Source organism: Pimephales promelas, chromosome 25 (genome assembly GCF_988280905.1).
Source record: "Pimephales promelas chromosome 25, fPimPro1.hap1.1, whole genome shotgun sequence".
Lineage (NCBI taxonomy): Eukaryota > Metazoa > Chordata > Actinopteri > Cypriniformes > Leuciscidae > Pimephales > Pimephales promelas.
The window spans coordinates 22,462,362-22,488,799 of record NC_142793.1 but is presented as its reverse complement, the minus strand read 5'-3'; the positions used below and the strand labels follow the sequence as shown (position 1 = coordinate 22,488,799).

Here is a 26,438-nt window from a genome sequence, read left to right as displayed (position 1 = left end):
GAGGAGAAAGAAGATGCGATTCGGTCCAACCGTTCTTGTCTGTCAGTCATATAATGGAGGTCTATGGTCACCACCTCAAAGAGCATGCACAGAGAAGACCAAATTAAACATGATTTAATGACTCGTAAATGTAAGTACACATTGATGGCCTAAGACACGAAACGAGTGGTTTGTGTGAGAAAATGAACAGTATTTATATAGTTTATACCTCTTGTAATCACAGCCACAATCATTTGGACTGAAATACTGTTCGTTTTCTCATACAAACAGCTCGTTTCATGTCTTAGGCCATCAATGTGTACTTACATTTACGAGTCATTAAACCATGTTTAATTTGGAGTTCTCTGTGCATGCTCTTTGAGGTGGTGACCATAGACCTCCATTATATGACTGACAGACAAGAACGGTTTGACCTAAAAATATCAAAATTGAAACTACTGAGGATACAAAGACATATCAAAAATGTGTTTCAAAGTGAACTATCCCTTTAAAAGGCATAAAATAAATACTATATTATAAAATGTTTTATTGTTGTTATTGAATCATTTAAAGTATAGTGACTTATAGTGATAAGGACTTATCACGCCTATATATATATAGAACATACTGTGCATATTTATACGTTTTGTTCTGTTGCTATAGCTAAAGTCAAAAGGCCAATCTGCTAGACGTAAAGAGTAAACAGATGTTGCAAGGTTACTAGAGACAATTAAAAGAGACTATAACGCTTCATCCAATGACCCTTATAATGTGTTGGTGTTCAAATGCAATAAGATACATATGTTTTGCATGGTTTGTAGTCCTGCGCTTTGATCCAACTATCCAATACTATGTGAATGCAGAGCAAAGCATGTATCAATTTCCCTCGGTGATGTTTCGTATCAGTGATCAAAGGCCACTGCTTTGAACTTCAGCCAAGAGGTGTCCTATCTTACAACAGCACTTTCCTTGTGTCTTTTTTCTTCCCGAAGTTCGTTACCAAGATATTGTGGCCAGTGCAAAAAAAGGGTCAAAGTCTGCAAAGAGGCATGCAGTGTTCAGACAAATCCTTATCCACCTTCAAAACATTGAACATATGGTTATTGCAAAAGTTTAAAGTAGGTAACCCAAGTGTGTGATGATACCTATAAATACACTTTGCTGAAAAAACTTACGGAATATACTGCATTTAGAGGAATTTTGCACTGCATCTCTTTGATTCAAGGTAAGGAGTGATTTTTGATGTTTTAAAATAGAGTCAGTTTGATGGTCAAATTGTTTCTGGTTTTTAATTGAAAAAAAAAAGTATTTGTATTGTATTTTTTCACAAATTTGAGAAAGGAACGGATTAGGAACTGGGAAAGTATTGGAAAATGTAAATACAAAATGTGCTTTCTCACAACAAAAATTATAAACAATTATAAATAAATCGATAGGCTACTGTATATATATTTTTTACGTAAATATAAACCTATTGGACAGAAAGCACGGACAACAAAATATCAATGTCAATGAAACAGTTCCATAAATGATCGATTGTTTTGAGTATGAATACTCGTGGGCCACAATTGACCAAAGATGCACAATGTGATGATGGATCGTCTATTACTAAAACAAGTGAAAGAACGTGCGCGCGCACACGCCAATCTGTGCGTCTTCATCTGATCTCAGGAGATGGTAGGCTAAGTTATTCAAATAAGTTGCTTTTCACACGCGCCATTGAAAACCACCCTAAAAACATTCAACTCCGTCATCCATTCATTCATAAAATTCATTCCGTTGCTCATCATCTTTCGACGTAAATTACAATTAAACTAACCAATGCAATGCATATAACATCCTTAAACACTCGTTAACAAACAAAAACAATTGCATCATTCATTTGGGCGTGTAACAAACCTCTTGCACCTTGCATGCGCCTCAAGAACTATTTCTCACGCGCTGAACTTTTGCGTCACACCGCTTTGTGCTACAAACTTAAATGATGATTGAGCTTTTACACTTACTATTGTCGACGATTAGACGTTGAGAAAATCCGTTGCATGGTGATGGTGAGACCTGATCCATTTCTCCAAATTTGGGGGTGGGATTGTTTTTTTCTGAGCCTTTTGGCCAGCTAACCCTAAAGAACGCCTTAGCAACTTGCTAAAAGCCTCTACACCTTAGCAACATCCTGGTATTGTGGCAACAGGTAGATTAGCATTGGAAAATCGCATTTTCACAGATGACAATAAGTTTGTAATTTATTACACAGATATTTTATGTATGTAAAAAAATGCTAATATAACATGCTATTTGAATGAAAAATGTAAGTTAATGTGATTTGGTAGATTTATTTGTATAGCTTTTCTCAATAGCTACACAGACTGTTTCAAAGCAGCTTTACAGAAAATTGTGCTTTTAAATAACATCTTCATGCCTTATAGTCACGTTTAGCAGATTAGAGCTTAGGGATAGTTTACATTTTGGAATGATATAAAGAATCAAGTAGTTTATATTTGCTATATACTAGCTAAATATCCTTAGGAAAGGTTTTTTTTTCCAATCCTTGATTCTGATTGGTCGATAGCTTTATTCATGATAAAACATGGCTATGACCGCTTCACGGTTATATTTATCGCTGCTCAACACTGCAGTTCCCATATTGTTTTTATTTTGAGCTTTAATGCATGTTACACATTGGCACGTTGTTGCTGTTCATGTTCAGGGACTATTTTTTTCTAGCGGAATTTTTTTTTCTTTTTACTTTAATATTTACATTGTGTGGTTGCTGTTTTATAAACGCAATAATGTACTCGAGGCAAGTGCTGTATCATGAATAAGTAACGGCTGAAGTAAAGGGGTTACTCCACATCGCATCGTGCCTAACAACGCCCTTCAGCCGTTACTTATTCACCATACAGCACAGCCTTTCTTACCATATTGCTTACCTAGCGCACTTTACACTTTCAAATTATTTTTCTTAATTTTTAATTTCATATTTTATACATTTCCAAAAAATTGAGATGCACTTGATGTAAGCTAAAGCCTATTGGCTATATTAAAAGGGGGAGGGGCATTCTGATATTTACCACGCCCATATTTTCTATTTCAGATAGTAAATAAGGATCCGTTCAAGTCCTCCTCGGAAGTTTGAATTTAAATGAGTTGAGAAGTCGTAATTGCATTTCCAGGTGTCAAATCATGGGCAGTGCCTTTTCTACAAAAATATACAGCATTCAAGTTCTTTATTGTCAGGAAGAATTTCGAGTCGAAATGTCAAAGAATTTTTGAATTTGGTGCCCTCTTGACCGAGAAAAGGCAGAAAATAACCGAGGGGCGCATTTATGACTACATATATGATCCACTTTCAATAAAGATTAATGTTGAAATGCGTGAAGTGCTCCTAAAAAGACAGTTTGGAATATGAGAGGAATGATTGTTTAGATGTGCCACGTCTCATCGTTCACATCTCTTATACTTTTATCTTCATCAACTCCAACAACAACTCTAATAGTAAAAAATTCACTGCCAGCTAAATGCAACGGCAGTCTCGGTTGTCACCTGACCTTCATTATCCTCTAAAAGCTTTACTGTCGACGGCACGGTCATGTTAGCACCATGGAGACAGTTTTCTCTGTAGGTTTTCCCCAGAGCCCTTGAGTGATGGTGGCTGATATGAAGTCATTACATGCAGCATCCATCTTGTGTTGTGTGCTCCATGGTGTTGCCTTCTTAATCAGTTTCACCCTTGTTAAGAGCTCCTGTGGACACTGACAGGATCCCATTTAGGTTTAACCGTGACAGAATTTCAAAGGCCACCCACAATGGCGGTCCATGATCTGTTTGGGTCATTCGTTACAATAGTACCAGTATGTAATATGGTGTGAATGGTGCGGTAGGAGGGATATTACACAGATCAGGAATCTACATGTGTACTGACAATGAAAATAAATATAGCTGTGAGATAACTTCATGTCTCAAGTGAATGGTGCACTATGTCTTTTTTTGGAATAGTTACATTGGGTTCTTTGAAATGGGAGAGGAGAGGAACTAGCCTCGTATCTCTCAGGTAGATCAGGTAGGTTTCAGAATCCATTGTCAATGTTATTTGGAAACTAGATGCGTCAACCTTACACACAGAGGCGTTTAATGGAAAATACCGTTGACCTTCTCCCAACCAGATATAAGCAAACTTTCAGCCACATTTCCATGATGTAATCAGAGCTCTTTAAAGCATTCTTTGTTCTGCGACTGTTATTAGTCAATCCTGATTTGTTTTTATTTTTTCCCTGATGGACGAATGTGGTTTGAGAAGTTCTCAGCATTGTTAGAAATGGATTTGTAAATTGCATTTGACTGTAATCCCTGCATAATCAGTTTAATGTGCAGCTGAAGGGTCCCTCATGCTTGTAAAGGGGGCGTGGTCAGTTGATGGGCGGGGCAACACACCTTGCGTCATAGCAGAGCATTCATTCATAGAAGAGCTTAACTGCACAGTGAAAACTCTTTGTTGAGCATTAATGACTAAATGTAATGATATAATTAAAAATTCAAAGCGTATCTCTGATCTTCAGTTTCATTTAAATGGCTGGAGCTCTTTGTATTGTATATAGGAGGTAACTATATGTTATAATAAATTCTGTGTGCTTATTTAAATCTGAGAAAGTGATCGGAGTTTGTACAATTAATTTTTTTTTTTTTGCTTGCTCAGTTTAGGCTAATTAATTAAAATAAGCTGAAGTAACATGATTTTTTTTTACATTTTGTCACAACTTAATTTAACTGTGTTCAATCAACCTAATATAAATAAAACTGATGTTTACTTATTCACTGTGAAAAAGGATTTATTACAACTTAAAATTCAACATTCGAATAAGAAATAATGTGTTGTTTCTACTTATGTATGTGCTTGACTCAAAATATTAAGTTTAGTTTCATTAAATTACCATAGTTTATTATTAATATAAAAATTTTAAGTTGTTATAACTAATTCCAGCAACATCTGTAGTGGATCTGTAGTTCCCAGCATGCTTTGCAAGGGACTGCTTTAGGAAAGTTAATTTAGGGATTATTGAATGTGTTTTTCAGTAAAGGGAAACATGTTGTTAATATAAGTGTTAAATGTTCATTTATCTTTGACATTTAGAGGAGTTTCTAAATTCAATTAAACTGTTTTTTTGAGTGTACGCACGTTCATATAGATCTTATTATGCTCTCTGGTCTCTAATAATATGATCTGAAAAATGACAACAGTGGATTTATTCATCTTAAAAATTTAGTTCAGCCAAAAATAAAAGTCCCACTCTGACTTTCATTTATGTTCAAGATGCAAATTAAGACGTTCTTAATGAAACCTGACAGATTTCTGATGCGCAACCAAGTTCATAAAGACTTTAGTAGAGTTAGTAGTTCAGTATAATGAAATATTAACATTATATCATAAGGTTTTTGAAACCTAAAATGTTGCTAGCTTATTTTTTTACAGTGAAGTTGCTGTTATTTCACCATAAATTTCAGTTTTTTTTACTGTGTAATTCAGAAAGTGTTCCTTCATCATGTGTGTGGTAATGGAAATGATTTCCTTATGCCTCACACACTTGGGAATCTCCACAGCCTGATAACTGCAGCTCACACACATGAATTTCCCTGTTATCACGCTGGAATATGTCAGCGTTCGGCCCACACACACTTCCAGCCTGCTTTGGCTGAGTTTTATAAGTCCAGCGCTCATTCAACCTCTCAATACCAGCCACAGGACGGCCCTTGGAACTACAGGTGGCAGGAGAGATCGGACGCCCCATCTGGAAATCAGGAAAACTTCTCTCTGGATTGCTTTCACACCCTCTCTCTCTCTCTCACTCTCTCTCTCTCTCTCGCTCGCTCTCCATTGCTTTCCTCTCTCTCCTGGTTTCCAGTGAGGTGGTAATCCCCAATCTGAAAAGGAGATCCAAGCTGAAGTAAAGACGTTTTGGGTTGGCATGTTTCAGAAAGGGACCCGTCACATTGCTCCTCACAGCTCTCGGTCGCAGTGGTAACGGCACCTGAACAAGGGGGCTGAGTTAGACTTTAGGAACACAACACAAACCAGCAGTTTCCAGCTGCCAAACTTTGGAGGAAACTTTTTTTCTTTCTTTTTTTTCGTCCCGCGGGAGTGTGAAAAGTGATCTCGGCTGCTCTCTAAGTTATTGGAGCTCTCTGTAACTTCTGTGTCATCTGTAGGTTGGCACCATGAGTGCTGAAACTGGGAAAGACTTCTACGATTACTCAGATTGGTACGAAAACGCAGCGCCAACCAAACCTCCTGTCGAGTAAGTATTCATACTTTGGTGTTTTGAAGATGTTTCTTTAGGGTGAACTCTAAACTCGATCTTTCAAAGTGTTGTGATTCATTATATGTGAAAAATAATCCAATTTGAAAAATGCAATTAAAAAAAAAAAAAAAAAATCCAATTTTTTCATGAAAAAATGTATAATTGAAAAAAAATCATACTTTTATTGCATTAAATGCATTAAATTGATCAAAAGTGACAGGAAAAACATTTATAATGTTACAATATTCAAATAAATGCTGTTCTTTTGAACTTTGTAGTCAAAGAATCGAGTTTTTCGTGTTTCCACAAAAAATATTAAGCGGAAAATATTCTCATGATTATAATCAGAAATGTTTCTTGAGCAGCAAATCATCACATTCGAGTGATTTCTGAAGGATCATGTGACACTGAAGGAGTGATGATGCTTTGACATCACGGGAATGAATTAAATATTAAAAACATAGATATTTCAAATTTGTAATACTATTCAAAAAATGACTTATTTTGATCAAATAAATGCAGCCTTGGTGAGCAGAAGAGACTTCTTTCATACTTTTGTACAGTAGTGTATATGTAGTTATTCATTTTAAATATAATATTTTTAAAATGTATACTAAATTACACATACATATTGTATGTTATAATATATAATAAAGGTGCATTCATGAGTCCGCTGGGTTTAGACATTAACTTAGTTTTGATTTTTAGTTTGATAACATGGGTAAAGTAATCAGATATGCATTATCATGTTTATTGCTGCTTGTCGTATAGTCTTGTTGCCATCCCATAATGCCCTACCCAGAATATTTATATGGTTCCAAGTCTACAGGTGTGCAAACATATCTGATTATATTTCTGCTGAAAGTGATATCCATCATTGCGATCCATGGCGAGATTTTCTTTTTGATCTCATCTTTGATTCTTTTCACATATGCAAGAGACTTTTCGGCAACAAGACACCAAACTGTGAAGATAGGGTTTCTTCAATGCGTCACATATTAGCTTCGTCCAAGACTTCCCCTGTTAGTAAATCAAATGAAATAAGGGCCTTTTCATTCATCAATTCCATCCAAGCATTCCAGTTTACTCGGAAGTGCGATCGGATCCGCGCGCTGGCGGTCCACGTCAGTCACATTACCTACGACAATCGGTTTAAATGAATAATCTTCACTTGAAGAGGTTCAGTAAAAGTGCTCTTGTTAGTAATGGTCTGTTGCTTAGGAAAGGAGGGACCGTGTGCAGGCTGAGTAATCGGCTGGGTCTCACCAGCTTATGATAAATACTCTGTGTTTGTGACATTTTCAGGGTTATCCTACCATGTGACCCCACAGCTGAAGAAGGCCTCTTCCACATATGCATTGCTGCAATATCTGTAAGTTCCCTTGATGTATTTATTATTATAATCATATTGATATTTTTTATTTTAAAAAAAACATCCATGGAATCATAGAAATTTGGGGTTGGGCTCTTTTGAATTATGCCTATACATAACCACCCAGAACAACCTTGCAATGTTTTAGTAACCTCTCGGAACAACCTAGAAACATCCTAGCAACCATACAGAACACCCTTGCAACGTCTTAGCAACCACTCAGAACAACCTAGAAACGTCCTAGCAACCATCTAGCAAACCCTTGCAATGTCTTGGCAACCTCCCAGAACACCCTAGAAACGTCCTAGTAGCAACCATCCAGAACACCCTTGCAACGTCTTAGTAACTTCTGAACACCCTAGAAACGTCCTAGCAACCATCCAGAAGACCCTTGCAATGTCTTAGCAACCTCTCAGAAAACCCTAGAAACGTCCTAGCAACCATCCAGAACACCCTTGCAACGTCTTAGTAACCTCTGAACACCCTAGAAACGTCCTAGCAACCATCCAGGAGATCCTTGCAACGTCTTAGCAACCTCTCAGAACACACTACAAAGGTTCTAGCAACCATCCAGAACACCTTGCAATATCTTAGCAACCTCTCAGAACACCCTAGAAATGTCCTAGCAACCATCCAGAACACCCTAGCAACATTATATTGGTATTGTCGTATATCGGCCATCCTAATCCCCAGTATTATTTTATTTTAGTATATATATATATATATATATATATATATATATATATATATACAGTAGTGATACTATTATAGTTTTAATTTATTTTTAGTTTTATATTTTCTGTTTTTATTTATTTTTTGTAGCAAAAAGAAATGTTATTAATTTGTAATTTTGTTTTTATTTTAATTATGTATAAATAGTTTTTATTAGTGCTGTCAAATCCATTTATCACATCTAATCTAAAAGTTTGTATATATAATATTAATGTGTGTTTATATATATATATACATACATATATATATACATTTATAATATTATATACATATATATATATATATATACATAATTAATATTATATATTAATATTTAATATTATATATATATATATATATATATATCACACAAACTTTGTTAGATGTGATTTAATCAGTTTGAAAATACTAGTTTTTATACATTTTATTTTTTATACACTTTCAGCTTTAGTACATCATTAAACTAAATGTTTAACTAAACTAAATGTTTGAAATGTGAAATTTGCTTTGGAAACTAGCTGAAATAATATCATTTTAAGAGTTTTTGTCCTATTTTTATGCTTTTAGTTAGCTATAATAGCCCTGCTAATTCCTATATTTTGATATGACCATTTGCCATTGAATACTCTATATAGGTTGGCAAAGCACCGTCATATATCCACCTGACACCATGGTACTGTCTTAGCACTTGTGTAAAGAAACCATTTAAAAAGTATACAATGCATTTGCTGTGTTTCGTTTTGTAACTGCCAGACTTCCCACTGAGTTGCTAGCCTTTTGCTTTCTTTGAAATGATACGAAAAGCCACATGCTAATTGACTATGATGAACCCATGTGGACTCGGACGTCACCTTAGGCCATGACGCTTCCTAAAAGTGTTACAGGTCACTTCAGGTCACTGACCCCCAGGCACTTACTCACACCAGACACAGAGACAGCTCGGCCCTTGTTTCATGGGGGTCTGTGATGCAGAAGAGGTTAAGAAGTCGTGGACGTCACAGCAACGCCAGGCTCTGGTGGGTCAGGGGGGTGTAAGACTGACATATTGTCTCTCTTTATGTCCAAAGCTGGTGGTCATGCTGGTTCTTGCCGTCCTGGCCAGACGACAGAAGTTGGGTGTCAATCAGAGGGGACTTACGGGTTTACTCAGGTCAGTTTGACCCTAGCAACACCCTGGCAACCACCAACAAGAAGTCTAATTTTCAGTTTTTATTTCAGCCCAGTCAACTTTTTAGACCACACACAACACAAGGGTCTTGCCGTAGCCGTGTATGGAGTCCTCTTCTGCAAGCTGGTCGGAATGGTCCTCAGTCACCATCCACTTCCTTTCACTAAAGACACCGTGTACAAAGGTACGACGGACAGATTTCTTGCTTTATGAAGTGGTGAAATGCATTTAGTGTGAATATTTCATAAGTGAAGATTGATGGTAGTGGCCAAAGGTAATTTCCGGTCTAAGGAAAACTGAAAAAGCATATTGTAGTTGTGGAAAAAATGTAAAAAAAATGAAACGTGACGAATTGCGTGGACATGATTTTTTGACCGGCTGTCATTCATAGAAACTATGAATTTCCTGTGAGCTTTTTGCATTTTTCATAGTAAAATAAATCGTGTCATTTTAATAAACCCTTTCTTATGCCAAAGAATTTTGTCAGGTTAATCTTCCCTCATATTTAAGAAAAAATATACAATATTTTCGCCATAGTTTGATGTTTTAATCAAACTTATATGGTCATTAACTCTTTCCCGAGCAGTTTTTGTTTAAGTTTCCAGCCACTTTGATCATTTTCACTAACAGAATATTTTGTTTTATGAATATCTGAATATGCAATCTATCAAAAGAAAGAACAGAGCCTCATGTTTCTAGGTCGATTCCCACAAGGAGCTATCCTTGATCCGCCAACATTTTGCACTAAACCGTACTTTTTTAAAGATTCAAAAAGAAGATTATTTTTTGTCATAATGTAAATCAATGCTGTTAGAAAAGATTTCAGGCCACCAAAGTGTTTGGGAATTGCATTGGTTTGCAGGGATATCACCCTGCACCGGTGCTATCGAATGAACATTGAACACTCTCTCTATTCACAAGATGGCACCTATCCAAAGTAGGCTCAGTTCACACAAGAGGATGAAAAGTAGCACCCTACCTGATCTTTTCCCCCTTCTGTACTGCTAGTCCTTCTTAGTTGTGTTTTGTAATTGGATTATCGCCTGCATTTTTTGTTTCTTTAGCAAACAGGGGCTCAGACATTATACATAATGCTGCATTTACGTTATGTAACTATTTGGTGCTTTAATTGAGACATAAGTCTGTTAATGTGGATGGGACACTATTGTTGTTCTCCTCTTTCTCAATCACATGACATATTTTGCTGTTCCCGAAGTTTAAAAAATCATATGAGCAAGTAGTCATTTTACTCAAAGTAACTTGCAGCAATCTGAGGTTAAAAGAACGATTCTGACATCATTTCCTCCACCTCTCATCGTTCCAAATCGGAGTTTTCTTCTTGCGTTGAACACAAAAGATGAAATGCTAAAGAATTATGATTGTAAATTGAGAATCAGAGCATCGTGCTCAAAAAATGAGAGAAAATCACTGGAACTGTTTAACACTTGAAGACAGATAATGGTAGATTTGACCATTATTTTATTGATACTTTTTTGTTATTGGTACTTTAAAAATGAGTGTTAAATGACTGGTACCTTTTGGTAAAAAATAAAATAAAAAAAGTGCTGCCTTAAGTTGAAATGACTTAAACTTTTAAAGCTGCAGTACAGCGTTTTTCCTCTCTGTCGCCATCTCTGTTCGAAATCTGCAATTGCAGTCATTCGCGGAGTTATCAATTTTACGCGAGTTGTACTCCGACACCCTCGACACGGCACAGCGTGGATGAACACAATTCATCACCGCGCCGGTGTGGATACTGGCATTCAGAATCACAGATTATTATTTTTGGAAATATGACCAGCATAATAATTTTCACCGGAAAATGTCCTCTGAACTAGAAAAATATTTTTGTCAATATCACACCCATAGATGTGTATTATTATATTGGATCCATCTTAAAGTGACAGCAGCCTATAAATACCTTCTGCTAAGTCATTAATGTTAATCAAACAACAAAACAATAGTACTCTTTTACATTTAGGCCTAATATCACATATCTGTACCTGAATCCAGTCTTTTGTTCTTTGTTTTCTGTAGAGTTCTGGATGATCCTGGCTCTTTTGTACTATCCCGCTTTATACTACCCTCTTCTGGCCTGTGGTACGCTGCATAACAAGGTCGGCTACGTCCTGGGAAGCCTGCTGTCGTGGACACACTTCGGAGTTCTGGTCTGGCAGAAGGTGGACTGTCCCAAAACACCACAGGTACAAGTTATTAAATGCATCTAAAACATTGCCTATAGAGTATTTTCAGCACATTTGATCTGGGTTCTAAGTTTGGTTTCTCTCTGTTTCTAGAGGATGTTGAATAAGACTGGCAGATAATTTTATTAACCTCAACCGGTTTTGTTCCCATTGTCCTCGTGTCTCCTAAATGAATGGTCAAACTTCAAAACAATTTGTTCTGCTTCTTGGGATCTCACCATGGAGCTTCCCTTCAGTTAATCACTTTAGTTTCTGTCAGGACTAAAGCAAACGTACCAGAGCAAACTGCAAAAACAAACTGACTGGGTTGCATGCTGAAAGCCATAGAATTTCAAACAAGGCTTTCTTTATTTCGCCCTAAAATAATTCAGAGTACAATTTCATGATTGGTTTGCACAGAATGTGTGGAAGGTATTGTGAAATGGCTGTGAACATTTGATGCCGTTTGAAATTGATTTGTCTGTTCTTTCTCCATGTCTGCAGATCTATAAGTACTTTGCGCTGTTCAGCAGTCTTCCTCAGATTGCCTGTCTGGCCTTTCTTAGTTTCCAGTATCCGCTACTTCTGTTCAAGGGCTTACAGAGTACAGAGACGTCCAATGCCTCTGAGGTGAGAATTTGAGGGAAATGTCTAAAATGTTAGGATGATGCAACTGTTCTGATATCATAATAAAGAAGAAAAAAGCTATATTAAAAAGATCAAATTCTTAATAGAAATCACTTTATGAAGGTAGTCTATTATTATTGTTTAATTTTATATTTTTCATTATTGTACATTGTTTATATATATATATATATATATATATACATGTATGTATATGTGTGAGAATTTAAAAAAATTATTCTTTATTCTTAATAAAACGTATTACGTTATGAAGGCATAATCTTTTCTTGTTGTTTCATATATATATATATATATATATATAATTATTTAATTTTTTTATTTGTACATTGTTCCATAAGACGTCATTTTACATAATGACATTTTTAACATTAATTTTAATTTAAACAAATATTTCAAATCTTTTTAATATGACTGCTTAACATTTGAAAAATAAGGTTTGTTCATGTTGTAAAATCAAATCATACTAAAGAATATAGATATAGAGATGGATGGATACAATTTTTGGAAATTAAGGCATGATTTTTTATTAAAAATCATGATTGTTTTCTTTAATTGCTCTACTCTGCTTGTTAATATTTGAAAACAAGGTTAGTTCGGGTTGTAAAGTGACGTTCAAATCCCTTATGTGACGTGATATTTGAAATATGTGAAAATAGTTTTTAATACTTTTTACCTTAAAAATATATATATATATTTTTTTTTTTAAATGACAAAATGTGTACGCTCACATGTCCCCACGATGTAAGGAAATATTTTTTGTTGCATTTTAGAGTCATTAAATTGAAACTTTTCTCAAAGTTTTCAAAACCACATAAAAACAAAGAATACATTTCTTTAAAAAAATACTTGTCTCGTGTGTTGCCTCTAGATTTTTAAAATCCTTTTCTTTACCTGTGACCCATTTTCGGGTCATGACCTGCCAGTTAAGCACCACTGCGTTAATTCATAATGAGGGACTTAGCAACATGGAAAGGCAAGAGGGGAGTTTGTAAACTCGGCACCTGCATTCCAGAGGTCTAATCATTGTAAGCAGCTCAATGGGATTGGGTTATGTTTGACTCACAGAGGACATTACACAAACAGCGTGCTGTTTTCCCACAGGAAACGCACAATGCCAGTGTTATTCAGCTATAATCGCAATGACGAATACGCTTGGATATAATAAGAGGAACAATTCCTTCGCAAAGCATCTAAACTTCGAGTAAATGATTTGACGAATCAATTTGATACTAAAGTTGCTTTGATATGATCTATTAAATGGATTGTATTGGGGTGTAATATGTCTATAATTGTCTTTTGCCTTTGTCTGTTTCGATGCAAGAAATAAAACTACCCTTAAACCTACCACTAACCCATGTAGTTACCTTGTATTACCCAGTACTTTCTTAGGGAAGTACACTGTAAGTACACGTATGGTCAAATAAAGCGCAACCGGTTAGTCTAACTGTATGACGGACACTGTTTTAGATTTGGAAGAATTCATATAGAATGATAGTCTGTATCAATTTATTGGTCTTTTTTTGTTATTTTTGAATCTGTTTTGCAGGACCTCAGTAGCAGTTATTACCGAGATTATGTAAAGAAGATTTTCAAGAAGAAAAAGCTCACCAAAATCAGGTGAGGCCCACATATGTGGACACCTTTATTTATTAACCCAAAGGTTCGAGAAGCTTAAAACAGCAGAAATTATACTAGTAACTCATGACAAGACTTTCACAGTGAGCTGACGCTTTCATTGAAGATTGCCCCACAATTATATATTATAAGATATACATTTTATTATGAGATAAGTTGGGGGGTTAAATCCCATAGAAACTGAAAATAAAATAAAAAAAAACCCTTCAATAATATTTAGAGGTTAACAACATTTTCTGAAGGTTCATTTTCAAAAGGTACATTTTGACCTGAAGAATAGTTAAATATTCCAGGCCTTGTTCTGTTATAACGTTATAAAGTGCGGTTATAATGCTGATGATGGTATGTAAACTAATCTTGTGAAACTGTTTTGGTAATGGAATGGATTACAATTAGGGATGCACCGATATGACAATTTTGGCCATACCGATAACCGATAATTCTTTAGATTTGAAAGCCGATATATTGGCTGATAAATCAAAATCCAAATTTTTAGACAATTTTTGAGAGCCTGATTATAAAAAAAAGTCTCCTCATTAAAAGCCAAGATACAAACACAATTATGATGTTCTTATTTTAATGTTGTGTAGCAGACTTGCGCTGCACATTTTGCACTTTCACTGGATTTTCCTTTTTTTAAAGTGATTTAAATCGTATTTCAAGCAATTTAAAGGCATCATCAAGTCCCTCAGCTGAAGGAAGTAATACATTATTTATCGGCTTTTAGATATCGGCTAAATGTTCTTGTTGGGCCGATAACGATATAAAAATGATCATATATCGGCCGATACCGATAATGTGGCCGATATATCGTGCATCCCTAATTACAATTACAATAAAGGAATGGAAAGGTGCGTTTTTTTTTCCCCTATTATAGCAAGTGGCACACTTTACAATAGCAATGCAGATGGGATATTGTGCATGGACTACTTCCTTATTTCCATTGACAGGCGATGAATCACACCTACTGTAGATTGACTTATGCAAAGAGTCATAGATGGTGATCAGCCACTGTTTTGCAGTCTCTGTATGGCACAGATGCTGATCTTCTTCATGCAAAAATATACTGAGTGTCTGGAACGTCATTGAAAATAGTCCCGTGAGCCATGTGATCACGTGTTTTCTGTTTCATGGAAACTTCTTTGTGTCTATGTACATAGGAGAGCGGCCTCTAGAGGCGAAGTAAAAACTGTCACTGACGCCTCGTGGAGTTTGTTTTGACACTTGAGCTGCTGAAGTGGATTTACTTATTGTAGAATTAGCTAAAGTTATCATGGCGAGGATGTCATAACAAATGTCAGTTGACCGGGAAGATTTTAAAATGAGCGGGTCATTCATAAATCTGTAAGATCTTTCCTTCGTGCTGTGGAAATACAAACCGGAAGACAGCACACAATGAGTGCAGTGTTGGAAAGGGGCGGAGCTACATAAGATATATATTGTATATATTAACAAATTCCAGATATAAATACCAAGAAGCCGTGAGTTTGAGACCAGGACTGGTTGTTCAAAGGTGGTATGTTTGAATCCCATTGCAAGCCATTGTGCAAAGTAATGCGTGTACTGCGAGTCAGTTTAGATGAAGCATCTACTAATTGTGTAATTGTGCGTTCGAAAGAATATGATGGGATATTATTATAGAATTCTGTTGAATTAAGTTTTGTTTTGTTGTTTATGAACATTTATCTCTTGTTTTGCAGTGCCAGCGCAACAAAACCCAAACTATTAGAAAGACTCAGGGATGCGGCCAAGTCTTACATCTATACACCCGAGGATGGTAATTATTACATTTGAATGTTTTTATTAAACCTAAAGTTGAAACCACTTTTTTTTTTTGTCGAAAAATATAAAAATAATTTTTTTGTCTTTCTTTTCCATCAGTTTTTAGGTTCCCTTTGAAACTAGCCATCTCTTTGGTTGTGGCATTCATTGCACTTTATCAGGTAAACACTTTAAGAAACGAGACCGTTTTTGAGTTATTTCTGTTTAAAAGTAATTAATGCGCTTTTCTTTCGTTTAACTCGGCAAAAGTAGCTTATTCCAGCGCATTTTTTCATTCTTTTGAATCTCCCAATCTCTTAGATGGCGCTCTTGCTGATCTCAGGAGTGCTGCCCACCCTACACATTGTCCGTAGAGGAGTGGATGAAAACATTGCCTTCCTGTTGGCTGGTTTCAATATCATCTTGTCAGATGACCGCCAGGAGGTGGTCAGGATCGTAATGTACTATTTGTGGTGTGTTGAAAGTGAGTCAGTCCTTTTTATCCATCTTTATAGACCGTTTCATGTAGTGTGTAATATTGCTGTTTGTGAATGTAAAAGGTACATTCACAAACAGCAATACCAGGTATTAAACATCAAAATGCAGATAAATGGAGTTATTGTCTCACGAAAAGAAAGACCCGCTTCTGAACTGTCTGAAACAAGTCTGTCCTAAACGATTTTGTCCTAAAACGTTCGATTTTGACATCTTAATTTAAAAAGGCGATATCTTAAAAGTAAAAAAAGATACTTTCTTACAGACTGGGCCATCTGACCAATCAGAGCAGAGTAGACCAATCACAACAGACTGGGCCATCTGACCAATCAAAGCTGAGTAGACCAATCACAACAGACTAGATCATCTAACCAATCAGAGCAGAGTAGAACAATCACAACAGACGGAGCCATCTGACCAATCAAAACTGAGTAGACCAATCACAACAGACTGGGTCATCTGACCAATCAAAGCTGAGTAGACCAATCGTAACAGACTGGGCCATCTGACCAATCAAAGCTGAGTAGACCAATCACAACAGACTGAGCCATCTGACCAATCAGAGAAGAGTAGACCAATCACAACAGACTGGATCATTATTAGGAATTTTAATGAACCCAAAATTAGGAACCTTAACAATACCATATTATGTGCTACAATTTAGATATACTAGAGGCATTTTCAAGCTGGAGTATTTTGGATCAGTGCAGTTGTCTAGAATGGGTTTAATGATGATCTCTGATTAGCTAATGGATGCCAACACAGATGTGAGCTTTCTGATGAAGCGCTTGCATTGATCCAGACTGTTAGAGGTCTGCATGCATCAGTGCATTTACTGTATGCAATCCAATCATTCGCTGGCATTCGCTTTCACTCCACTTTAAATACCCATATAAATCAACCGATGAATAATGACGCAGTCAGCAAAGCCGACCGCTGAACTGTAGCAGGACTCGTTTTCCAATCAGTCAGTGGGAAAAAGTGCTGAGGTCGTGAGTGCGTACTTGTGCATCTGATGTTGACTCTTCGGCTCATGTGATTTTTGTTTTTCAGTTTGCTATTTGTCAGCGGTGACCCTGGCCTGCCTGGTCAACCTGTTCATGCTCATGAGGTCCATGGTCTTGCACAGGTGATACTAAAAACTACAGATAGACTGCTAAAAATCTCACATCCTAATCTATCCCAGTTAACTATGCAGAAACAAATATATGCAAATAAAGGCAGATATATTTTACAAATAGAATTTGGAGTGAGAATTGGACATAAAAGACTTCTAATGTCAAAATTAACTTTATGATTTACATTTATAAATCTCTCATATATATTTATATATTTTTTACTCAATTCCAACTTTTTAAATTATTGGATTAAAATAGAATAAAATATTTGTTCAGAATTTCCTTTTAAATATATTAAATCAAATGTGATTTAGCAAAAAAAATACAAAACCATTGTAACTAATTTATTTAATATTATGAATATTAATATAAATATATTTTAAAATCTATATTAAATATGTATGTATTTAACAATAAATATCTGTGTTTTTAATATTACATATTTATGTATTTAAGATTAAATATTTTATTTTTTGTTTGTTTTATATTAGTTAATTTTATACGTGTATAAATGTATAACTCTAATATGAGAGCGCCAGTTTATATGATTTGACACATTTCCTCTTCTTTCTTTTTTGTTATTGGTCATCATGCACGTTTGTGAATGCACTGTTAATAATTTCATAACTGACTGCTTCTATTATGAATAAGAGCTAGCTGGAGGTGAAACGGGGAGAAATCATTTACTAGGCTAATGAGAGAGAGGTAATTACAGTCAGGAATACCAGATTAAAAATAATGACTTTTCAAATTGAGTTTTTAGATGTCATTAATGGCAGTTTGACTCCCTGACATGCAATTCCTTCTTGATAAAGAGACGTCCCCATTACATGCATTTCCACAGACGCTGTGTGTCTATTAAAGCTCTGAGTGCTGTCTATGTGTTGACTCAGGTCGAACCTGAAGGGACTGTACAGAGGAGACATCTTCACTGTGTATAACTGCCACAGGAGTATCAGACCATCCCGACCTGCACTGGTCTGCTGGATGGGCTTCACCAGTTACCAGGCTGCCTTCATGTGTCTCGGTGAGAACACGTTTATCAACTGTATTGAACGAAACTCCCTCATTCTCAAGGTATAAAAGTGTGAGAATAAATAGATTTGAAAGATGACATATAATATATATATGACAATAAAGCTTTTATTTACTTTATTATTATAAACCTGCTATTATTTTTATTATTATTATTTTATTGATTGGATAAATACAGAAATAAATAAATAAAAATAAATACAAATTAGATGAATAAAAAATAAATACAAAAAAATCAATCAATAATATAATAATAATATATATATATATATATATATATATATATATATTAAAGTGTTCAATTTGAAGTGGCTCATGAAAAATTGATCAAAGTTGTCCTAAGACAAGAACAGTTATTGTGCAAAATTAATTTAGGTGAAAGGTTTTGATCCACTTCAAATTACCATATATATATATATATATATATATATATAGTGGTGGAAAGAGTACTGACAAATTGTACTTAAGTAAAAGTAGGCTATTGCTACTTAAGTAATAATTTACTTGAGTACAAGTAGAAGTACTAAAAAATATGACTCAAGTAAGAGTAAATAAGTAGTTTGCTTAAAAACTACTCAAGTTACTACGTTACGAAGTAGGCTACTTTAGTATTTTTCTATTTTTACTCAAAATGGGGAGATGATAGCAAAATGGAGCACTAAACACTCTCATGTCATCATACTGAAGACCTAGTACTGATGCATAGAAGTATTAAACTTACACATTTCAGGAAATGCCTTATATGGATATTAGACTTGTAGTCAAGACCGCCTAAACCGAGACCAAGACACTAGTACCAAGACCAGAGGGTATCGAGACCAAGACAAGACAGACCAAGTCGAGACCAAGACCGAGACCAAAAAACAGACCAAAAACTAGTAAGATTTTGTTTTGCATTGCCTGTCTATCTCTGCCAATTTCGAAGTTTCCAAATGAATCCATTCTGCAACTTTTAAATACATAAATATTTTTAAAAACGAAATTATAAGCTTAAGTGCAGGATCCGAAAGTTGGTTGTTTTGTCGCACACACACACATACTGTTGGCGTTGCGCTCAAAGCCATCCGTCAGTTGTGCAGTTACCCAAAATCGCCTGAATGAAGTTAAAACCCATAATCTTGTCACTGATATGTGTTTTACTAAATATTAATACATCAATAATTGTACATGATATGTGTTTTTTTTTTTAAATCAAGTGATCAAAGTGCTCGTTGCCGCTGCGATCAGTGTTTTCTCGTGTGGCTCGCGCACACCGCATGTCTTCACTTGGACGCGCGCTTCAGTCCGTTGCGGATATCGTCGTGGATATTGTAGTATTGTATTGCTAAAATCCCTCGACCACTATGTCGGTCTGAGACAGCGAGACGGAGACAAGACCGAGAGGTCCGATACAAGACAAGACCAAGACCAAAGACCGTCAAGGCCGTGACAAGACCGAGACCACGTAAAAGTCTCGAGACCGGTCTCGAGACATACATCATAACAAGCGATATTTTGACTGATAAAACATGAAGACAAACAAATTATAGCTATAATATATCTGTGTTTATCAAACTATCGGGTATTCTCAAAAGAATGATGGGGCGAGCTTTACCATTAATTGAACTGTGTGCATGTATTTAGACACTTACATTGGTCTTGCTCCGTCCATGCAATAACTGCGTCCATGTTATGAGCCGAGCTTTTTTATTTTCTTCAACTGCTCAGTGCTCTGGTATTATCAGTGGTAACTTGTGACCCATTTCAGTAGTTGCCATAATTAAATATGAGCAGAAAACTCACTTACATTCACTGAAATATTGAAACGTTAGCGCTACTGATTCAAAACACGAGCGCCAAAGCGCGGTTTGAACGCCCCGCCCCCCAGCCGAACTGGAGGTTTTGATTGGTTTTTCACCCGAATCAGACCTGTCTGTTATTGGCTGAAGGGCTTTAGATCTGTCTGTTATTGGCTGAACTGCTTGGCTCCACCGCAATAGTTTGAAAAGTGTCTGTCAAATGTCAGCTTTCCCTGTTGCTCCGTCGGCACCTTTTTCATAATATTTTTTATGAAAAATAAATGTAGAGAAGTTGAATACTTTATTTTTATTTTATTCAAGTAAGAGTAAAATTACCTCAATTTAATTATACTCAAGAAAGTAGAAAAAATGGAAAAATCTACTCAAGTACTGTGACGAAAGTATTTGTAATTAGTTACTTTCCACCTTTTCACCATATATATATATATATATTATATATATATATATATATATATATATATTTCACCATATATAATATATATACTGTATATAATATGTGTGTGTGTGTGTGTAATAAAATTTATAATACACAAATTAATAATATGCACATGTATAAATATAATAACATAAGCATCATTTTATTTATTTTTTAAATGAAAACCATCTGAACAAGTATCCTGTAAATGAGCATGTCTGATGTGTGTCTGTGTCCAGGCATGGTGATCCAGACTCTGGTGTTCTTCCTCTGCATTCTGTTCGCCGTCTTCCTCATCATCATCCCTGTTCTCTATGGAACGAATCTCATGCTCTTCCATATCATCGGCCGCATGTGGTGAGTTGCCTTCACTCCGCGCACTTTAGATGATGACGGTGACCTTGAGAAACCTCGGGGTCATGACCCCGTGAGCCAGGAATCTCTTCTATCAGTCATCTCTCATCATAAGCTGAGCTGTTAGGGAAGGGCCTCTTAAGGGGGTTCTCACTTTTACATGTTGTCTTTGCCAAAGGCCTTTCTGGTTGACGCTGCTCCTGGCTTCGCTGATCCAGCACGTGACGTCCAGGTTTTTGTTCATCAGGAAAGATGCAGGGACGAGAGATCTGAACAACAGGTGCGAATTCATTTTACGACATTACGACTGGTTATTGCTTCTGGCAGGCCAACAATAAAAACGTCTACCGTTCTGTACATCATTGATTATGATAATGCAACAGAAATTTATGATGCAAACATGTTCAACTCAACGCCATTTTATTTTTGCAACGTCGTTATTACTAATAAAATTTTAACTCGTTAAGTCTTTAAACTTAAATTTATATTTGTGTGTGTGTGTGTGTGTATGTGTAATTATGTATATCACTTGTTTATTTTATTATATGAAATAAAATTATCAGTTGTATATTATTCTATATTACATTATATATTATTCATGTTATGACATACAGTATATTATATTTATTACTTATTTTATGATATAAAATAAAATTATCTGTTATGTTTACCAATTATCTTTATTATATTATGACTGAAAAATAAGTCATAATATATTTATATATATTTAATAATACATACTCGATCATTTGATTTTATATAATAAAAAAGAAATAAACAACTGGTGTGTGTGTGTGTGTGTGTGCATATATATATATATATAAATATATACTTTTTTTGGTTTTTTGTTATTATTTTTGATTTTTTTTTCAATCTCAAATCTAAAGAACAAATGTATATACAGTATATTTATTTTTTATAATACTAATTATATGTGTTGTTTCTCTGCAGAGGGAGTCTGTTTCTTCTCAGCTACATGTGTTTCCTGGTCAATGTCATGGTTGGTGTGGTAGTGGGCATCTGGAGGTTAGTGGTCACTGCCCTGTTCAACATAGTCCACTTAGGACGTCTGGACATCAGCCTTCTGAACCGCAGCGTGGAGGCCTTTGACCCAGGTACTGCATTCATGTTTGACCCAGGTACTGACCCAGGGTTTACAGCAAATCCAATGGATTGCATTTCGAGTATAAAAGGGGTTACACTTCTCTTCAGTAATTTGAAAGTGATTGAGGTGGCAGTTTTGGCCACAGTCTTACATATTGCTCCTTTAAACAACTTTAGAGATAGGTCGCTATCTCAGACTGAGTTCTGAAGCAAACTGAAGTACGAAGTCTAACGAAGTCAGGCTAAGACTGAATAGGTCCCGCGGAGGGCAAATTGAGTGCTGGTCACAATTAACACAGCTTTATGATGATTTAAAACATTATCATCTAATATTTATATAACGTCCCGAAAAATCACATCCACTGTACTGCACCTGAGCAAGGTGGTTAAACCTATTTAAGCCGGATTTGTAGCTACTACTTCCACCATATACTGTATTTCTGGAAATATGCAATACTGAAAGTCTGATGCTACACCCCTCAGATGTTGGCTGTGAGTGTCATTTGGTTGTCTCTCTGCAGGATACCGGTGTTACGCTCATTACCTGAAGATTGAGGTCAGCCAGTCTCACCCCGTGATGAAGGCCTTCTGTGGACTCCTGCTGCAAACCACGGGCCAGGACAATCTCTCCGCACAGAGGATTCGAGATGCTGAAGAAGGTCTGTGCTTTTCTTCTTTATGACTTCAGTTCATGACTACGATATGATACCATTCGCTTTGAGAGAGTCCGCTCTCAGACTCCAAGCTTTTAGACTCAGTCGTTTAGATCTGAGGATGTGGTCAGTGTTTTGAGGCTGTGTTTGTTTCATTTGAGGTTTGACAGTGAGTGTGTGGTGGAAACTGTACATTCCTGGACACTTTACTTTTAGAAGTCTTACTTTAAAAAAACATTGAGGGATTTCAAATAGGTGTGTTTTTTTATTTCATACTTTAAGTGATAATCAGTTCCAGACGTTAATATATAAAAAAGACACAATATGGTCAGCTGTTTTATTTTTGCTCAGCCATCTATTATTTATACTAATAACTACCATAAAAATAAATATATATAAAATTAAATATATAATTATTAAAATAAATAAATAATAATAATAATAAAAAGGAAATGTGAAACACCACTTTAAATATGTTTTATATTATATGCTTTGTTTACCAATTATCTTTATTGTGTTTGGCAGTTGTTATAAAAAATAATATAGTTATATTATATATTTACATATGCACCAATTCTATTTTTACTCAACCACCTATTAAAACACTACATATACAACATACATTTTATATATATATATATATATATATTAGTGCAGTCATCGTGATTAATCGCATCCAAAATAAAAGTTTGTGTTTACATAATATATGTGGGTGCACTGTGCATAATTATTTTATACATATAAATACACACACATGCTTGTATATATCTAAGAAATATTTTCATGTATATACTGTATATAGATTTACATATAATTTATATTATATATGAATATAAATATTTTATATATAAATAAATTTTTTTTTCTTTAATATAGATGCATGTGTGTGTATTTATTTATATATATATAACATAATTATACACAGTGCATCCACATTATGTAAACACAAACCTTTATTTTGAATGTGATTAATCATTTGACAGCCCATATATATATATATATATATATATATATAAAACAATGTGTGTGTTTATGTGTTCATACATGCAGACTACAAACAGATTGACCTCCCAGTACCCAGTAGTGTTCAGACTAATACCATCTTTAAAAGAACAAACTAATTTCATCTTTTTAATGCATTTCAAAACAGAAAGCAGTGAAAAATGATGTTAGATCATCTGTGTCAAATCTCTGACTGAAGCTAAGATATTTATATTGATCCATGTTTGATTTCTCCTGGGTGATTCATGTCTATATGCACAGCCGGCTGGTTGGCCTTGTTTTTAGAATAATTGATTCATCATGTTGCCCCGCACGCAGCAGGCGAGCGTTCCCGCAATGATTAAATTTGTCAGGATAAATTGGGCCCTGATGTGCAATAACTCACCTCGGCCCTGCTACTGCTCAATCAGACCTGTCGTAGACACGGAGTACACGTCTCGTAGTGTGAACATTCACACTTCTTTCATATAGCTGAGCGGAGATGCCATTAGAGCTTTCTAGTGTGTCTTAGAAAGTCAAAGCTGTTGGAGCAGGACAGATCCTTGCTTTAGGGCTTTGCAGGATGATAGGCAGCAGATGGTATATATACCACATTTAAAAAAAACTGTCTTTTGTTGATTTTACACCTACAAATGTGATGCTTTTTGCACACAAAAAACTCTAGGAATAATATTTGCTTGTTCGCATTTGCATACAATACTTTTTATGTGTCTGTTACACCGACTGAGCTCTGTTATTGACTGTGTGGCTCACAGTTCTTACACTCTCCGTATGCTAATCGCACCTCGTATATTTCAACTGTGAAGTGTACATTCCAGACCTCGTTGCTTTCATGCAATTTGCAAGCATTAGTTTTTTTTTTGTTTTTTTTTATTGTATTATTTAAATGAATTGATCTGTTATGTTTAGCAATTATGTTTGTGTTATCTGTATTATTGATATGAATGATTTCCATAATTATCAATTAAATTAATAAATTGATCAAATGAAATACATTATATAATTAAAAATAAATGTAAAACACTAATATATATATATATATATATATATATATATATATATATGTGTGTGTGTTGTATTATTAATCTACAATTAAAATAAATTATAATAAAATTAAAATAAAATTATAATAAAATTAAAATATGGGCAATTAAATATGTAAATATTTAAATGCCTGTGTATATACAATAAGTGATAGGTAAGAAGGCAAAAATTAAAGGTAAAAATATTATATGTAGTGTGGTAAGATGGCCTCTTTAAATCATTTACATTTTGTTCTATAACAAATATATATATATATATATATAGATATAGATGTAGATATATATCAGTAATCAATTAAATTGACTTTTTAATATGTTGACTTAACCTCTTTCATGATGTTTAAGGTATTCAACTGGTCCAGCAAGAGAAGAAACAGAACAAGGTGTCCAACGCCAAGCGGGCACGAGCGCACTGGCAGCTCCTCTTCACGCTGGTCAACAATCCATCCTTGGTGGGCTCCCGAAAGCATTTCCAGTGCCAGAGTACAGAAAGCTTCATCAACGGAGCGCTCAACCGGACCTCAAAGGAGGGCAGCAAAAAGGAAGGCAGCATCCAGGAGCCGAGCAAGGAGACGGAAAGCGCCGCCACCAACAACTGAGGACTGGACATCACAATGTGGAGAAGGAGACCCCCCACCCAGCCCCACCCCACCCCGTCCCGCCCCGCCTCGCCTCTCTTAATGGCTGCTGGCCAGATATTGATGATAGTATTATTTGCTTTGGTGTAGCGGAGAAGCACATGTGTTTTAGCTAAGTGCACTTACAGCTCAGTGCCTCAGGAAGAACTCCAAGCAGTTGTAGTTAACGGATCCGTTGCATGTGTGTGGATGTGTGGATGGATGGATGGATGGATTGTGTCTTTTGTTGCATGTCTGAGTGAGACTGTCTTTCCTTCTTGGACTTAGCATATCAGGAAATCTAGTTTGGCACTGAACTCCCATCTAACCGCTTGATGCGAGGTTAGGATGTGTGACTATTTATGAATGTACAGGTTCTGCTCTTTGGCAAAACTGATGAATTAATTATTTCCACTCATTTTTGCACTCACTGGTGTGAGTTTTACCAGTGGTGAGAATGTTCTTATATTAAACAAACAGATGAAGCCTATAATGTCTATTATGGGTTGAGCTGTATCTGTTCTTTTAAGACAACATAATTGCATTGCAATATTTTTTTTTCATCTCTGACTAAATATAAACACAATCTGTCTCACTGTTACATTTGACACTTCATTTTGATAGTCCCCTCTATTATGTCTTTTTTTCTGCTACCTAGGGCATATTTGTGATTTATGAAATTAAATAAATATTAAAACTTAAAAAATCTGTTCACTGTGTTGAATTAAGGGAAATTGTGCCTTCTCGCGCGTCACGTAAAATCAAACGCATGTTTTTTTATGTTCAGTTAAAAAAGAAAAAATAGAACCATTCGAATTATAATATACTCCCACGAATATAGTTATGCATTATTTTCCTTGCGGCAATTTTAAACATTGTAAAAAGATTTTCGTTCGTTATTCAAACGTATGGTTTGTAGAGTAAGGTGTGAGCAAAACTATACCGAAATCTCATTATTCCTTTGTTCTGCCCTAGCTATTACAATATCCATGACGAAAAAAAAGCTTCTAAAAATGGGATAAATTATTTCGTGGATTTAAATGCGTTTAATATAGC

The 26,438-nt window shown here is 35.4% G+C and overlaps 1 protein-coding gene across 3 annotated transcripts; it reads left to right on the top strand.

Moving 5' to 3' along the window:
- Nucleotides 1-998: 998 nt before the first annotated feature.
- On the top strand, nt 999-26,088 carry stra6 (signaling receptor and transporter of retinol STRA6). Of its 3 annotated transcripts, none has more exons than XM_039695228.2 (18): nt 999-1,204; nt 6,181-6,269; nt 7,578-7,644; nt 9,423-9,505; nt 9,574-9,707; nt 11,561-11,727; nt 12,211-12,336; nt 13,898-13,968; nt 15,687-15,763; nt 15,868-15,929; nt 16,069-16,231; nt 17,296-17,371; nt 18,254-18,387; nt 20,849-20,966; nt 21,142-21,243; nt 21,915-22,078; nt 22,589-22,726; nt 25,111-26,088. In XM_039695228.2, the coding sequence occupies exons 2-18, from the start codon at nt 6,190-6,192 to the stop codon at nt 25,362-25,364; spliced, it is 2,016 nt and encodes a 671-aa protein (XP_039551162.2). In that variant the 5' UTR covers nt 999-1,204; nt 6,181-6,189; the 3' UTR covers nt 25,365-26,088. The 3 variants fall into 3 exon arrangements, with proteins under 3 accessions (XP_039551162.2, XP_088983856.1, XP_039551161.2); XM_089127730.1 differs by lacking the exon at nt 999-1,204 and adding an exon at nt 1,619-1,656; XM_039695227.2 differs by lacking the exon at nt 999-1,204 and adding an exon at nt 1,947-2,030.
- Nucleotides 26,089-26,438: the final 350 nt, after the last annotated feature.

What these genes read in the sequence shown, in the direction of transcription:
- stra6 (XM_039695227.2), top strand. An exon ending in CTATTTGTGGTGTGTTGAAA is followed by an intron (nt 16,232 to 17,295) that starts GTGAGTCAGTCC and finishes TTTGTTTTTCAG; the next exon opens with TTTGCTATTTGTCAGCGGTG. An exon ending in ACGAGAGATCTGAACAACAG is followed by an intron (nt 21,244 to 21,914) that starts GTGCGAATTCAT and finishes GTTTCTCTGCAG; the next exon opens with AGGGAGTCTGTTTCTTCTCA.